The sequence below is a fragment of the Urocitellus parryii genome, chromosome 4 (genome assembly GCF_045843805.1).
Source record: "Urocitellus parryii isolate mUroPar1 chromosome 4, mUroPar1.hap1, whole genome shotgun sequence".
NCBI classification, from domain to species: domain Eukaryota; kingdom Metazoa; phylum Chordata; class Mammalia; order Rodentia; family Sciuridae; genus Urocitellus; species Urocitellus parryii.
The window spans coordinates 183,405,681-183,422,516 of NC_135534.1; the positions used below are offsets into that span (position 1 = coordinate 183,405,681).

At 31.8% G+C, this 16,836-nt stretch overlaps 1 protein-coding gene across 1 annotated transcript in view; it reads left to right on the top strand.

Moving 5' to 3' along the window:
* Smc2 (structural maintenance of chromosomes 2) overlaps nt 1-16,836 on the top strand; it is a 54,670-nt gene that overhangs the window by 23,129 nt on the left and 14,705 nt on the right. The window contains 10 exon segments of the mRNA XM_026380117.2: nt 1,443-1,676; nt 2,489-2,648; nt 3,136-3,253; nt 3,848-3,986; nt 5,408-5,527; nt 7,133-7,337; nt 10,019-10,154; nt 12,086-12,210; nt 14,021-14,214; nt 15,158-15,301. Coding sequence (XP_026235902.1) covers nt 1,443-1,676; nt 2,489-2,648; nt 3,136-3,253; nt 3,848-3,986; nt 5,408-5,527; nt 7,133-7,337; nt 10,019-10,154; nt 12,086-12,210; nt 14,021-14,214; nt 15,158-15,301 — 1,575 coding nt within the window.

Sequence of the window (16,836 nt, forward strand, 5' to 3'; positions counted from 1 at the left end):
TAGGCTGGAGGGTTGGAGACTAAAATAGAGCATAGGCTATTTAGGCCCTTTCCTCCCTATTTTAGGATGATGTTGTTCTAACACATTCTATGGTTATTTTTGAGAGCTACATCTGAGAAAGGGAACTGAACTGGATCAGTCCATCGTCACCTGGAGAATTGTTCTATAAACTGCAGATTCATTTGTTCAACTAGCCACTTAACATTTTTTTTTCAGATGAGTAACAAAAAGTATACAATTTAACATATCCACAATAGATGTTATATATATAAATATATAAATATAAATTTTCCACACCAATGTAAATGTGAATTATTGTACTTTCCGTATGTCAATAAATAGCACCATAATCACCTAATCACTTAGGCCAGAAATCCTAGGGTCCCTCTGAATTTCCTTTTTTCTCTGAAGCTCCTTAATGAGTTCATCAGCAAATTCTGTTGACTCTAAAGTATGTGCAAAATACAAGCACTTTTTATCACCTCCTTCAAAGTCATGTGTATAATTAAATATAAAGCCTGTATTATGTGTTTCATGCTATTATATACTCTTCATGCTATGACTCTTGGCTCCCTCTTAACAATCTTTTTCTCTGCTGCAACTGCAGTTCTTCAAATGCCCAAACATGTTCTCAGGGCTTACAGGTACAGTGTTCACAGCTATTTACATGATCACTTTTCTTCATTTAGTTTCTATTTAAATGTCAGCAGATTCCCTTTTTCTTAATTAATAGTTGCCCTCAGTTTCTTTCCCTTGACTTTGCTTTATTTTTTGCCATGCCTTCCACCTTAGAATATATGCTCCCTGAGGATAGGTCTTAGTTTGTGTTTTAAATATCTTTGAACAATACTCAGTATATAGTAAACACCTAATAAATATTTTTTGAACCATGAACTATTCAAGTAGCCCCAAATTCCTGGTCATTTTTAGTAAACAAGATAGCTAGACTTTTCAGTGCTATTGCTGTCTTACATCATGTCAGATGTCTGTTTAGTATCACTTAAGAGAGGTTTTAGTAGTTCTTTCCCCACAACTATTTAATAATTAAATTGTGTGCTCCCTTAATACTTTATAAAGTATGTTAATGTGTACACTCTTACTTCTAAAATCTCTGCTTTTAACCTTAGTGTAGGATGGCTGTTATTTCAACTCTAAAACTTTAAGGACTATGTTTAGTTTCAAGTAGATTATTTAAATGTGCAATCATTTTTTAGCCCATTGTTGCCTAGATTTTACTATTACATATGGGATGAAAATATTTCAGGGAGTGAAAGAGTTACATCCCCCAAACAGCAAAGTTCAGAATGGGAATTCAGTACTTAAAGTTATAATGATGATTTTCCTTGTTATTAAATTTGTTACAAAATTTAATGAAGAGTATTTGTGTATAAATATATATTCTTAAAATAACAATATTTTTCAATTTGAAATTTTCCCTGAAGGACTCTAAAACTTTAGCAGCAAAGGAAAAAGAAGTTAAGAAGATAACAGATGGGCTGCATGACCTTCAAGAAGCAAGTAAAAAAGATGCTGAAGCTTTGGCTGCTGCACAGCAACACTTCAATGCTGTGTCTGCTGGCTTGTCCAGTAATGAAGATGGAGCAGAAGCAACTCTTGCTGGTCAAATGATGGCCTGTAAAAATGATATAAGTAAAGCTCAGACAGAGGCCAAACAGGTAAGTAAAGACATTAAGCACTTTGTAGTTATGTTAAAAAATGTTGAAAATACTCAGTTCAATGTCAAGAAACTTATTTACACTATTCAATCACTTTGTATACCTATTACAACAAAATTTAAATTTGTTGATTGTTAAATATTGATGATTTCAGATTTTCAACCTACTATAAGACATGAATTGCCATAATTGAATTTGTAAGTGCAGTAAATAACTGTTCATTTTATAGCCTTGTTTGGAATATTGAAGGTTAGTCATTTCTCATTTTTTTTGGCTGTAATTTATTTGTTTTATTGACATCATAAAGTTTAAGTCTTAAGCTTTAAAAGGTAAACAAAACTGTTCTCTCTGCTGCTTTACCATTTCTAGTTCATAAAATATTATTTTTCATTGCTCAGTGCAGCTCCTTTGCTGTTACTAGACAATACAAGATACACAAATACAAATATGAACACCTAAGTGGAAAGGAAGGAAACTAGAGTTAAGATTTCTAGCTTTCTGATATGTTTTTAATTTAACCAGTTACTAACAGTATTTGTCAACTTTATTAACACCCTTGTCATATTTTATAAATATTAAAAATGTGGACTTTAATTAGAAATTATTTAATAACTTATATTAATGATACTATCTCCAAGTAATTGAGGAGAAAATACTGGGAAGTGACTGATCTTTTGAAATACTATTTCATGACCCCAAAGAGTTACATTTTCAGTGCTAAGGTCTCTTGATTGAACTAGTTGAACTCCGTGGCCATTTGATTGCTAGCTCACTGTGTACCTCATGTAGTCTGTTACATTTTTCTATGACAGGCCCAAATGAAGTTGAAACATGCCCAACAAGAATTAAAGAATAAACAAGCAGAAGTTAAGAAGATGGATAGTGGCTACAGGAAGGACCAAGAAGCTTTAGAAGCTGTAAAAAGACTTAAAGAAAAACTTGAAACTGAAATGAAGAAGCTAAATTATGAAGGTTTGCTTTAAAGACATGATAATCAAATCATTAGGAGGTAGTGAATATTAATAGAAACTGATTTAAAGGAAATAAGCAAGTAAAAAACATTTTTTACCGTATTAACAGGTATTAGTATAAGTATTTATAAATACAATCACAAAAAATCAAGTATTAAAGATCTCTTTGAATTTTCAAGAACTCAGTATGGAGAATTTTTTGCTTCAGTCACTTAAAACTCAGAAATGTCATTTGTGTATTTTTATATTAGTAAGCATTCAATTCATGTGTTGTTTCTTGAAATGAAAATTGCATTATTTATTGTTGGAAATAATGTCTACTTGACATTTGATAGAAATTTGAATGTTAAGAATGCTTCTTTATTTAATATTTATCCAAAATTTATATTTCGCTTTTTAGAAAGCTTTGGAAATAGAGGTTGCTTATATTTTCCTTAACATTGAAGAGTTTCTAAAACTTTGTATTAATGTACTTATGATTTACTCAGAAAATAAGGAGGAAAGGCTTTTGGAAAAGCGCAGGCAACTGTCTCGTGATATCAGTAGATTGAAAGAAACATATGACGCTCTCTTGGCCAGATTTCCCAATCTTCGATTTGCATACAAGTAAGAGATTTAGACCTTGCATTTTAGTACAGTAATAACAAAGATATGTTTTTATTTAAGCTGAAAGACCACCTAAAACTTTTGTTAATACCAGGATTTTTGTATGAAATTTCTTATAAATTGCATTTTCTTTTTTGGTATTGTATCTTTAAACATTTATTAAAATGTTTCACACATCTGTAGGGGGGGAATTCTTGGGCAATTTAATGGTTACTCATTTCACTAATCTTGAATTAAAACTCAAATGAAGGGAATTTAATATAAGTTCAATGTCTTTCTGTCATTACTGTTAAATATATACATTTATGTCTTATAATTTGTTTTGTTATAAGGGTTTTATTTATGAGTAATCATATAATACAGAGTTTAGAACAGCAGAATTCTTAGTTACATTGAAAACTAGTTGAAATAGATTTTTTGATTTAAAAACAGTGGCTGACTATCACCTGGGACATTTAAATTTTTTTGTTTTAGTAAAAATGTAATTTGTTTTCATTTTAGTTTAATATGCTGCCCAAAAGAGCTTTTAACTAGGAAAGTTTAAATTTTTCTATTTTGTTGCCTAAGATTAATTTTTCTCAACTTTTCTGTTAGGGATCCAGAGAAGAACTGGAACAGAAATTGTGTGAAAGGACTTGTAGCTTCTCTGATTAGTGTTAAAGATAGTTCTGCAACCACAGCTTTAGAACTGGTAGCTGGAGAACGACTCTACAATGTTGTAGTGGATACAGAGGTAAATTAATTTTAATTAAAGTAAAATTTGAAATAGGTGTTTTGCTTGAAGAATCACATACTGCTACAATAGTTGGACATTTTTTTTTTTTTTTGATGTTTTAAAATTTTCTCAGGTCAGTTATATCTATATGATGAAATTAATGACTTTTTTTTTTTTTTTTAAGTATTGGAGACTTGTACATGGTAGGCAAGTGTTCTACCATTGAGCTACATTCCCACCCTTTTTTAGTTTTTATTTTGAAACAGGTCTCCCTAAATTGCCCAGGCTGGCCTCAAATTTGTAATCCTCTTATTTCAGCCTCCTGAATAACTAGGATTACATGCATGTGCCCCCATACCTGGCTAAATCAGTGACTTCTTGATAAAGTTTCGTGTTTACTCAGGAACTCAGAATGCACATTGCCAATCATAGTTTTTAAATTTTTTTTTTCCCCTGTGCAAATTTGTGTTGATTTAAATTTTTTAAATGATCTAGGAATAACCTTTTTTAATGTCATCCACCCACCCCCATATCATGGTTACATTGGATTTACCTGCATTTTTCATTTCTCTTTTTTTCTCTTTAGAATGTTCTTATTTATGTCAGTGTTTTATAATAATTATTATCAAATATAATTCATTGTGTTTTTTACATTTTATGTTTTTTGATGTATTTGTAACATGTGTAACATTGATACATACGCATAGTGCTACTATAATCAAACTTACATATCTATCACCTTGCATGATTGCCTTTTTGTTTTTCCTATGGTGGTAGGAGCACCTAAAATCAATTCTCTTGCCCAGTTTTTTACAATCAATATAATATTAACTATAGTCCTCATGCTGTATATTATATTTCTAAATCTCTACACTTACTTATCCTGTATAACTGCAAATATATACCCTTTGGCCTACGAGCTACTTCTTTTCATTTCCTCCCCTCCCCATCCCTAGTAGCCTTCTATTCTACTCTAATTAGTTACATTTCTTTTTTGTTTTATTTTTATTTTAAGATTTTGCACATCTAGAAATTACACAGTATTTTCCCATGTCTGGCTTGTAGCACTTAGCTTAAATTCTTCTAGGTTCTTCATGTTCTTGCAAATTGCAACATTTACTTTTTTAAGGCTGAGTAATAATTCATTTTATATATTCTTAATCTTTTCATTTGAGATAGAAGATTTAATATGTTAATTTTTCTCAACTTTTCTGTTAGGGATCCAGAGAAGAACTGGAACAGAAATTGTGTGAAAGGACTTATAGCTTCTCTGATTAGTGTGAAAGAGAGTTCTGCAACCTGTTGTAGAACTTGACTAATAATTATTATCAAATATACTAAACTGTTACTTCACTATGGATTCCTAAACTTGTATTCTTTCTATTTTAATGAGTTTTTTTTTTCATTAATTTTTTTTAAATTTCAAATTCTTGTTTTAGGTTACTGGTAAAAAGCTACTAGAAAAGGGAGAATTGAAGCGATGTTACACTATAATTCCACTCAATAAAATTACGGCCAGATGTATTGCTCCAGAAACTCTGAGGGTTGCTCAGAATCTTGTAAGTCTTATTTTATGTCATATATATATATATTTAATCTTTTTTTAACGTAGGCATCAATTTGGGAGGATATAGTCATATAGAACCACAACATTTTAGTTTTGTTACCATTTAAAAAAATTAAGATAGAGAAGACTTATTATTGACTCATGTGCTATTAGATGTCAAGAAAAGTAATGAAGACACTAGAATAGAAGAAATGAAGGCTGGAACTCCCTTTGATACTTTAAAAATTAGTATTAAGTCAAGTCACATGACTATTAGGTGATAGTGAAAATTGCATTCCTAGTTTCTGAATGGGTAGAATTGAACTTTCAGAAAATTCTGAAATTCTCCAAGATGTGATCTGCTCATGATAGTAACCATTATGGAAGGCATCCATAATTCTAGATTGCTATTCAGCCCATTCAACTGCTAAAGTAGATCTGAAGTGTGATGACAGTTAATAAGAAAACATATGTATAAGGAAATATTTAAAAAGTTGTTATGATGTATAATACTTAATTATGAAGCTAATCAATAACATTTAGCAGCAAAATTAGTTTGTTATTGAATAGGCATTTGAAGTGCATGAGTTTAAAAGACAGTTCTATAAAACCTATAAATAACATTTGTAATTAAGATATTAAGTGGATATCTACTGTCCTTATTGAAATCAAGAAGTTTTCAATGAAAATTATTTGAAAATGTTGCTATATTGAAAAGTGTACTCTCAGAAGAGGAAAGATGAATGCAGAGTAATTGAAAGATAATGTTTTTTGGTTTGTACTTTCTTTATTTAAAAACAAATCAACATGGGATTAGGAAGTAAGTTTAGCCGTAGGTCAAGTTCTTATGTTAAAAGTTAATTGAGTTTTCATGTAACAGCAAAAACACTTCTGAGATCCTATATAGCCAGACCTGTTGAATGGTAGCTAGTACGTAAAAGCAAATAAGTGAACACAATATTAAATAGAGCTGTCTTTGTTGTCAATTCTGCAGCTGTTAGTAAGGGATTTAAGCTTTTTTTTTTTTTTTTTTTGAAAAGATGAGCAGAGGTTGACATTCTTAACAAAGATTGTATAAAGGCAGTTGGATCAAAATAGAAGACTGACAAATCCTTTTTTACTCTCATTTATTAAATATGTTTTTATTTCTATAAGTGGTCATTAACTACTTTAATATGTTTAATTTGAATGAAAAAATATTCACTGTGTATCAACCAGATTACTAATGATGGAAAACAAAACATATATTGTATTGATCTAAGAGTTTAAGAAACTTGTGTTTACTTAGTGCATTTTAGATTTAGGAATTTGGTATTGGTTCCTTCTTGATAGAAATTCTCCTAATGTTTGGTAGTTTAGCTAAAGATTTTTATATAGTAATAGATCTTTCAGTGTTTAAACTTTTTTTTTTTTCCTTTTTTTGACAGTACTAGAGTTTGAACCAGAACCATATGCTAGGCAAGCATTCTATTACTGAGCTATACCCCCAGCCCTACAGTTACTTTACTAAACTTGTATTACTTAAATCTCTATATAGTATTTCTTACTATCTTCTAGAATAATATTTGAAAGGAAAAATAGTAGGGTCTATACGGCATATCTATTCTTTGGCTCATAGGTTGGTCCTGATAATGTTCATGTGGCTCTTTCCCTGGTTGACTACAAACCAGAACTTCAGAAAGCAATGGAATTTGTCTTTGGAACAACATTAGTTTGTGACAGTATGGATAACGCCAAAAAAGTGGCCTTTGATAAAAGGATAATGACTAGAACTGTAACTCTAGGAGGTGATGTATTTGATCCTCATGGAACATTGAGTGGAGGTAAGTTTTGTATCTTTGTTTTTATAGTTCTGTATAGTAAATAGGATGGGGCTTTCTGGCTGCCCCCCACTCTTTATTTTTAAAATAGGGAATAGTAGAATTGAGATTATTCCCAGTCTTTGATTATAACCAATTCTAGCATCTAGGTTCAACACTTAAGATCAAATATATACTTATTTCCAAAGCCTTAATTAATATAAATCCAAGGATCAAATTTAACCTTTAAATACTGACCATGTGATATTGGGAAATTATACAGTGTCATACTCCTCAGGAGCTTTTGGGTATTAATCAACTTTATAACTTATTTGTGTCAAATCTATTCCTATTTATTCTTGCTTTTTGTCTTATCAGGGTATTTCAGTCACTGGAATATTGATATTAAGATGTTCTTGCTTGCTTGTTTCTTATCTTTTGCCCATCTGCACTCAAGGAAAATGAAGTCCTTTAATTAATTTTTTAGCCTAACCACTGTCTTTAGGAAACTTGTTAACTCACATCAATGATGCCACTGTTCCTGTTAAAAGTAAAAACCTTTAACATAGTTCCTTAATGCCTAAGGCAATTCTTAGTGAATATCTTCTTGTTCTAATATTTGTCGTATCAATTTTCTATATCTGTATCAAGTGATAATATAAGAAATAGGGAATAATACTTACTCTGTATTAGACAGTGTTCATATTGTTTTCTAGTACAGTAGCAACAAGCCATATGTGATTCTATGTTAATTAAATTAACTTAAAATAATTTCCTCACTTGCACTAGTCACATTTCAAGGGCTCAGAAACCACAAACTGTAAATGGGTAATTGGACTATGCATATATTGAACATTTTTATCACTTTATAAAACCCTATTATTTGGGCTTTAAATAATTCATTTAATCTCTAATAACAGCTATAAGGTGGGCATATTACTATCATCTTCAAAATGCAATTGAAAACATTAAGACAAAGTGATTAAATAAATTGCTAATAAATAGCAAAACTTGGTTTTCTAATTCAGTAAGTTTGATTTCACAGTTTGTGTTTTTTACTTTTTACCTAGTAGGCAATATAATGCCTCTTGAGATATTAGTGAGTTATTATCTTAGTAGACCAATTAAATGAATTCCATGTTTAAGTATCAGATTCCTCAATGTGAGAAATAAAAAGGCTGGTGGTCTATTTCCAGAATGTAGCATTTAGCCTTAAATGTAAAATTGGGATGTAAGAATGGCAGCCAGAATGGAAATAGAGTAGGATGGAAAGTTATACAATAGCACCATAGCCTATGGATGTGGCAGATCCAAAGTCCATGTACCTGAACAGCACCTTGAGAAACAGGAAATAGAGGAAGGGGTCAGTGTAACCAACAGAGACAGAAATCTCTCTATTGAGAGATAGTAACTTAGGTAAAGAAGTAAGAGCTGTGTACATGTCAGAATGCATTCACCTCAAGAAGACTTTCCTGCCACAATGAACCAAGGGAGGTGGGAACAAATAAAGGTATAATAAAATTCCTTAAATAACCCAGTTAGCCATTCTGAGCTCCCCAGCCTGTATAGCCCTACCATTTGCCCTCCCTTTATATTATATTTTTACAATTTTATATTTGCCAGACTTAGTTTGGTAGTATACTTTTTTTTAAAGAGAATTTTTTTTTAATATTTATTTTTTAGTTTTCAGTGAACACAAGATCTTTATTTTTTATTTTTATGTGGTGCTGAGGATTGAACCCAGCGCCCCTTGCATGCCAGGCAAGCACGATACCGCCTGAGCCACATCGCCAGCCCGGTAGTATACTTTTTTGCAGAAGTAAAGTTCACCTTGCCGAGCTACTTCTGACTATGTGTCTGATTCCTTGTGGCACTGGGTATTTCTACATCCAGTACACATTGAAATGACTTGTCTCTGTAAATGGAAGATAAACTTAGTATGTTTATTAAATATCTAAAACAGGAGAAACTTTTTAGATCTCATTTATTTAGATGTTCTTAAAAGTTCCTACTTAATAGATGGCAGGTATGTAATCCCATATCTTATTAAGGTAATAGCATTACTAGTTGACCTAAGCATTCTTCCATGAAACCAACAGTTTTCTTATCAATGGAATGATTCAAGACTGATGATTATGGGCGCTTGTACACTAACGTAAATTCAGTGTACTCTTTTGCTGTGCTGTATCAGAGCTTAGACCAGATTATGATGTGGCAACAAATAACCCCCAAATCTTAATACCTTACAATAGTTTATTCCATAATCATATTACATTTACCCTGTGCTGTGTGTTGTTTTCATTCTGTGATTCATACTAAAAGAGAAGTAGTCCCTATCTTGAACATGCTTTTCTCGTGGCTTAGGGAAAGCAAGTGGTTAATTATGTGTTGCTTTTTAAAACTTATTTTTAGAAGAGGCAAATTTCCCATTATATTGGCCAGAGCAAATCACATTACCAACTCCAATATCAGTGAGGTAGAAAGTGGGCCTTGGGAGGATAGGCAGTGGTTATTTAGAATAAATAGTATACCACATCTACTTAGAACTGTTTCTTATCGGTTGTATGTGTTATTTAGTTTTGGTGATGGAATGAAATCTGTATCTTTGTAAGTTCACGAAGGATTTCCTGTTGAATTCTTTCCATTATAATTCTCTTAGGAAATACTTTATTGTTTAATAAACTATTTCATTTTGTCTCTATCAGGTGCTCGATCCCAGGCAGCTTCTATTTTAACCAAGTTTCAAGAACTCAAAGATGTTCAAGATGAGCTGAGAATTAAGGAGAGCGAGCTACAGGCTCTAGAGGAAGAATTGGCGGGTCTTAAAAACACTGCTGAAAAGTAAGACTTATGTTTTATTAAGCCATATATGTATCTCAAAGATTTGTGTGGCAGAAAATGATACAAAATTTACTTCTGTTTAAACAAATTCATAACTTTGGTTTTGTTTAAAATATTTGAATAAATTGAGAGTCAAAAGGAATGTTTTGCAAATTTTAATTAAGCAAAAGGAGGAAATAAAGGTGAAATACTCTGCTCTCCCTACTGATGTACACTGTTGGTATACTCTTGGGGTTGTTGAGGAAACCCTTAGGTATTCTGGAGTCAGATATCATAGGATACTTGAGTTCTTGATTTTATCTTACTCGAAACAGTGGAGCATGAATCAGGTGTCTGCACTAAGTTTAGCAGTATTCTGGCTGTCCCAAGATCACTAGGTTGCTGGAGGAGGAAGTAAAGTTCATGTCAAGGAGTCAGCTCTAAGATTTTAACGTTCCCTTACAGTGTTTCTTCCGTGTGAGTGTAGATAAAGGTATGCATGTATACTCAGCAGTACTTCTTTTCAGTTATAATTTAGGTGTATGCATATTTTCACTTTGTAATCTTTTTTTGTCACTTAACATTTTCACTCAGTTACATATTTGTTGAATGCCTTCTATATGTACCATGTACTCTTCATAGCAGTAAATCTGATAAATCTCTCTTTATCTAGTTTAATTGTAATTTTTTTTAGTCTCTCTGAAGACAAATAGGAAGTGATGAAAACATTCAGAATTCACAGTATTAAATAAATGTAAAAATCTAAATATATGTTCAATTTGGGGGAAGGGTACATTGATAGCATTTAATTTTTGAAGTTATCAACGCTTAAAATGATAAAGACTCTTGATATTGTATTATGAAAGAAATTTTCATATTCAAATTGGCCATTTCAAAATACAGATAGTATTAAAACGGCCTCTTTCAGATGTCACAAACATGTAAAGCCTTCTTCATTTACATTTAGTAACAAAAATTAACAAGAGAGTAAATGAACTTTTTCTGTGTGAATGATGCAACAAAATTTTTCTGTGCCATGCAGAATCTTTCTCAAGGCAATGAGTTCAGTTACATTTGGCTTGGATCTGTTAATTTTGTTCAGTTTTATTAGATCATTTGTTCTGTGACAAATGTGGCACTGAAAGAAAGAAAATAGATTTAGAAAAATATAAGACTATAAGCATCAGCTAAAGCTATTCTTTCATATTGTGTTAGGAAATCTGTACATTTTTCTTCAAATGTCCATCTCACATTTTTTACATGTCTTGAAGTTACTTTAATTATTGGTGAGCAAGAGTTTCAATCACAAATATTCAAGATAGTGTTAATATTTTATGAGTTGTTTCCTTTTCCCTCAAACTTCATCAATTTCTAGTGACACGGTAATCTTGTGACTTATTAACTTAAAATTTCACTACAACTGAAATAGCCAAATATCTTCCAAAGAGATGGCTAAGCTATCAGAACCAAGGTAGTATTACAGGATTTGCACAAGGAAGTCCATTACTGATGACTAAGGTGTATTCCATGTTTTCATAAACTGTCTCATTACAAAAAGGGGAATATTAATATTATTACTGTTTAAAAATGGGAATAAGTAGGTAACTTTATTTTTGAAACTTTATGTAATTTTAGGAATTGTCTTATTTTTGTGGTAAGTATTTTGTGGGTAGTTTTAGGTATGAATCAGTAGGAGAGATTATTTGTGAGAAAACTTATTTATTCAGAAGTTATTTTTTATTATTATTAAGACTATTTTTATAACTAGTTTAGTGACCAGATCAGACTTGAGTAGATGCCCCTGAATCTTGAAAGTCATCAACTTTTCTTGATAACTAGTTGTATCTAATATTGTTTATAATGTATGTGAGTTTATCTTAGGTGAGAACCCGATTTTGAATGCATGTCTCGTACACCAGGAAAAACATTTATTACAAACTTCTTTTTCTAAGGTATCGCCAACTAAAACAACAGTGGGAGATGAAAACAGAAGAGGCAGATTTGTTACAAACCAAGCTTCAGCAAAGCTCATATCACAAACAACAAGAAGAATTAGATGCCCTTAAAAGAACAATTGGTAATATCAAAATATTTTGAGCTTAACATGTTTATGTTAAAATTCTTTACATTTTGAAGATTCAGTTATATTTAAGACACATGTGGGAGCATTTTTTTTTTTTTTTTCATACCGAGGATTGAACTCAGGGGCATTTGACCACTGAGCCACATCCCCAGCCCTTTTTTGTATTTTATTTAGAGACAGGGTCTCACTGAATTGCTTAGCACTTCACTGTTCCTGAGGCTGGCTTTGAACTCAAGTTCTTCCTGCCTCAGCCTCCCAGGCCTCTGGGATTAGAGGCATGTACCACCATGCCTGGCTTATGTGGGAGCATTTCTGTAGATTAAATCCAATATGGAACTTCAGGGTCTTAGGTCATCTTCATCATATGTCACCAGAATTTTGTCCATTTTTAGCACTGTTCATTTCCACCAGTGGCATGTGAAAGTATTCATTTCTTCAGATCATTTCTAGACTTTTAAAATTCTCTAGTCTGCTGATTGGGAAGAGATAGCACATCAGCTTTTTAATAAGTATTTAATTTTGGGATCTATTTTTGTATGTTTATTGTATGTTTATTGCATTGTTGGGTTTCTCCTGTGAAATTTTCTGTTTCACTCTTTTCATTTTCTTCTGTTATTTTTTTTCCTCATAATTACAGTTTCTTGTAAGTTATGTGCATTATAGATGTTGTTGTCTTATTATCTTTTAACATTGTTTATAGTATTTTTGTCAATATAAAAGTTTTTAATGTTAATTGTATTCAGTTATGGCCATCCCCCTAAATAAGTGCAAACATTAGATTTGTATGTGAAAATTTATTTTTGTCATTCCTCCTACAATATCCACACACCTGTTTCTCCATTAGTATTTTTATTCTGCAATGAAAAGTAGTGTAAAATACTGTTTCGACATGGCTTCTAGAGTCACATTTGCATCTAGGACCTAACACTTATATGTTTCAATTGTTACATTAACATTTCCATTCTATCTTGTTTTTGTTACCAGGGATTGAACCCATGGGCAGTTAACCACTGAGCCACAACTCTAACCTGTTTTTATTTTTTATTTTGAGACAGGGCCTTATTGAGTTGCTCAGGGCCTCGCTAAATTACTGAGGCTGGCTTTGAACTTACAATCCTCCTGCCTCAGCCACTTGAGCCATGGGATTACAAGCATATGCCACCAAGCCCATCTTGCTCTTTTATTTTTTTAATATTTTTTTCATACTTTATCCAAGATATGTTCTCACAGTGTTTCTCTAATGAGAGGTTCCTTGAATGTGTATAAGTGGGCATTTAAAATCACTGAAAAATACCATGGCTGTCCTATTAGTTCTGGTTTTAGGAATTAGGTATATTAAAAATATGAACTGTGGGACTAGGACATAGCTTAGTGTTAGGATGTGTGTTTTTCATGTATGAGCCCCTACACACACACACACACACACACACACACACACACACACACACGTTTGTATATGTAAATTATATGTATATGTATGCATAGATACATAAATGTACACATATACACACGTGTATATGTATGTATATATGAATTGTGATCTTTTTGGTAAGTTACTCAAAAACTTAAAAGTAGGTAAGTTGTAGGTAAAATTGATGTTACTGATTAGAAATAATTTCATAGATCTTTAGATAATTGAAATATGGCTCTTATAGTATTTGTTTCACTATACAATCTTTAGAATATGGTTATAATAGTTAATTTTTTTAAACTCTAGCTTCTCATTTTTCAGGCCATTTATTATATTAAAAGTTGAATTTATAAGTCTGTCGATAATTGTTAATTTAACTACTTTATGATCCAGAGGAAAGTGAGGAGACCTTAAAAAACACCAAAGAAATTCAAAAAAAAGCAGAAGAAAAATATGAAGTGTTGGAGAATAAAATGAAAAATGCAGAAGCTGAAAGAGAGAGAGAACTAAAAGATGCTCAGAAAAAACTGAATTGTGCAAAAACAAAGGCAGATGCATCTAGTAAGAAAATGAAAGAAAAACAACAGGTAAGCTTTCTTGAAATGGAACCAATCTTTTAAAGTCAACATAAAGCAGAAAATGGTAGAACATCATGGATTGACATTATTCATTAATATTGATCCCCAAATCTAAAAGTGAGTTGTGTTATTTAGGAGTTTGTAAGCCAAAGAAAACCCTGTAATTGAGTGTCTCATGTGAGTTTGGGGTGCATTAACTTACAAATTTTAGGTAAAGAACAAAGTAGCCTCTTAGTAATTGCTTCTTTCAGGAGTTTATGATACAGTGGAGCTGTATCATATCAGAGATTCAGCAAGTTGATGTTTCTGTTTCATAAGTAATTACATGAATGAAAACAAAGTGTGCTGTGTTTACATTGAATTGTAGACTTGTGGTACTTCACAGTTTTTGAATAGTATCAGAGCTGGAATTTGAACCTCTCTTTTTGTCTCCTAATACTAAATCTTTCCTATCATTTCCATCCATCTCTACCTTTCAATTTTTCTTAACCTAAGATTCTGTTATTAAATAGCAGCACAAAGTATTTTCTAGTGAATTGAAAGTTTATAATGGTAAAGAGAAAATTAAGAAGATGACTCTTTTTCACATTGATTAATTTTGTTTAAAAAAAACTAATTCATCTGTTAAGTAGAATTTTGTATTATTTTCCTTATATGAATAAAAAGACAAAGGAATCAATACAGTTATTTAAATTCATAAAAATTAGGGATTTATAATTTAAATAAAAATTATAATTTGTTCCTCATCTTTTAAACATGAAATTATACTTCCATTTTCCCCTTTTTCTGGGGAGGCAATTTAACATGTGCTTTTGGTAGTTGAGTCGTTGATAACTAAGCTGTTGACAATGAGACTACTGTTAATTTTTAGCCCTATATTTATTTGTCAACAGTTAATTACTTGTGTGAATACCTATATATTGTGTAATACCTATATATTGTGTTTGTTTAGGAAGTTGAAGCTATCACTTTGGAGCTAGAAGAGCTCAAGAGAGAGCATGCATCCTGTAAACAACAGCTTGAAGCTGTAAATGAAGCTATCAAATCCTATGAAGGTCAAATTGAATTAATGGCAGCTGAGGTATCTAAAAATAAGGTAAGATTTATCAAATTGGAGAAACTGAGATACACGTTAGTTTTTCTGTCTTTTCACTCTTGTCACGGTTTGAGCATACAGCAAAAAAATGGCGATTACAGATCCAGAAAGAACCCTGAAAAAACATCAATAATTGTTCAAGTCTCAGTCTACTCAGAATACAAAATACACACTAGTTTGGACAAGCAGAGTTTAAAGAAAAAAATTATTAACTGTAGAAGAAGTTTGGGATGGAGGAAATTGATCCCTAAGGTGTTAGGAGAATTCTTAAAAAATGAAGAAACAACAAAAAGAGGAAATAGTCCCTAGGGCTGAGGAACATATTTGATAAAGAGCCCCATTCCACTCAGAGGGCTGTGGACCAGATCTAGTTGCAGAAGGCATAGCTGTGGCCCACCGGTGGTGATGTTTTCTGAGATGTCAGCAGCAGCTGTCCACAGTGAAGTGCTGCATGTATGTGGTACCTACTTGGAAATAGATTTCTAAAACACTGACCACAAGATGGTGTCCATCCTGGAGAGCTGTGAAGCCTAGTACTATGAGGCCAGATGCAACTGCTTTTGTTAAAAGCATGCTGGAACCAGCACAGAGTCCCTTCTTCCTACACTGTCCTTATGGTAACATTTACTGATGAGGCTTAGTATGGTTGCAGATGGGAAGGGAGAAATGTTCCATTCTCAGAAGCAGGATAATGAAGGGTAGATTTTGAGTTGAGGATTTCAAATGTTATAAAGACATACTGTTACCTGGAAGTCAGTATTACAACAGTCTGTATTAGAGACTGCCCTTCATGAATAATGAATATGCTCTATCACTTTTTGTGGAATATTTAATTCTGTTGATTTCTGTTTGTATTTTCCTTTTTGTAATACCACTTTCATTATCAAGGTTTCTTTCATCAGCTATCGATATTATTTTTTATAAGTAGTATATCTCATTTGAGTTTCATGTGAACTAAATGTACATGGCAGTCAACAGGGGACTTTGGTTCATTTACAAACACTTCCTCTTTTGTCAGATGCTTCTATATTTTTTACGTTTTTCCCCTTGAGATGATTGTTTTGGAAAACGCATTTTCCTCTTGGTTTTAGTCTTGGCTACATTCAATGTCTTTTTTGTTTTTAACACATTTATTGCATAAATAGAACAATAGAATAACCATTTTAACTACACTTTTTGATTATAAAATCACAATTCATCTCACTTAGTTTTGTTAGTGATTAATGTTTTTCTATTTCTATTCAGTTTTCTTTTTTGCTTTCAAAGTAAACTTTTTGATTTTATTTTTTTATCTCATTCTGTCCCTCTATATTTTCTGCTAACATTTCATCAGCATCATGTTGTAGAATTTTTAAAAAGGATGTATTAGTTTTCAAAGAGAAATGTGAAAAAAATCCCCTCCTTTCTTAATCTAAAAACCAAAATCAAAATGTGAACATAATTCCATTAAGAGGGTATTTGTTTCTTTTTAACAGAAAACTATAAAATGTTCTCACTTAGTTTTTAAAGGTTGTTCATTCAGGTTCTGCATTATA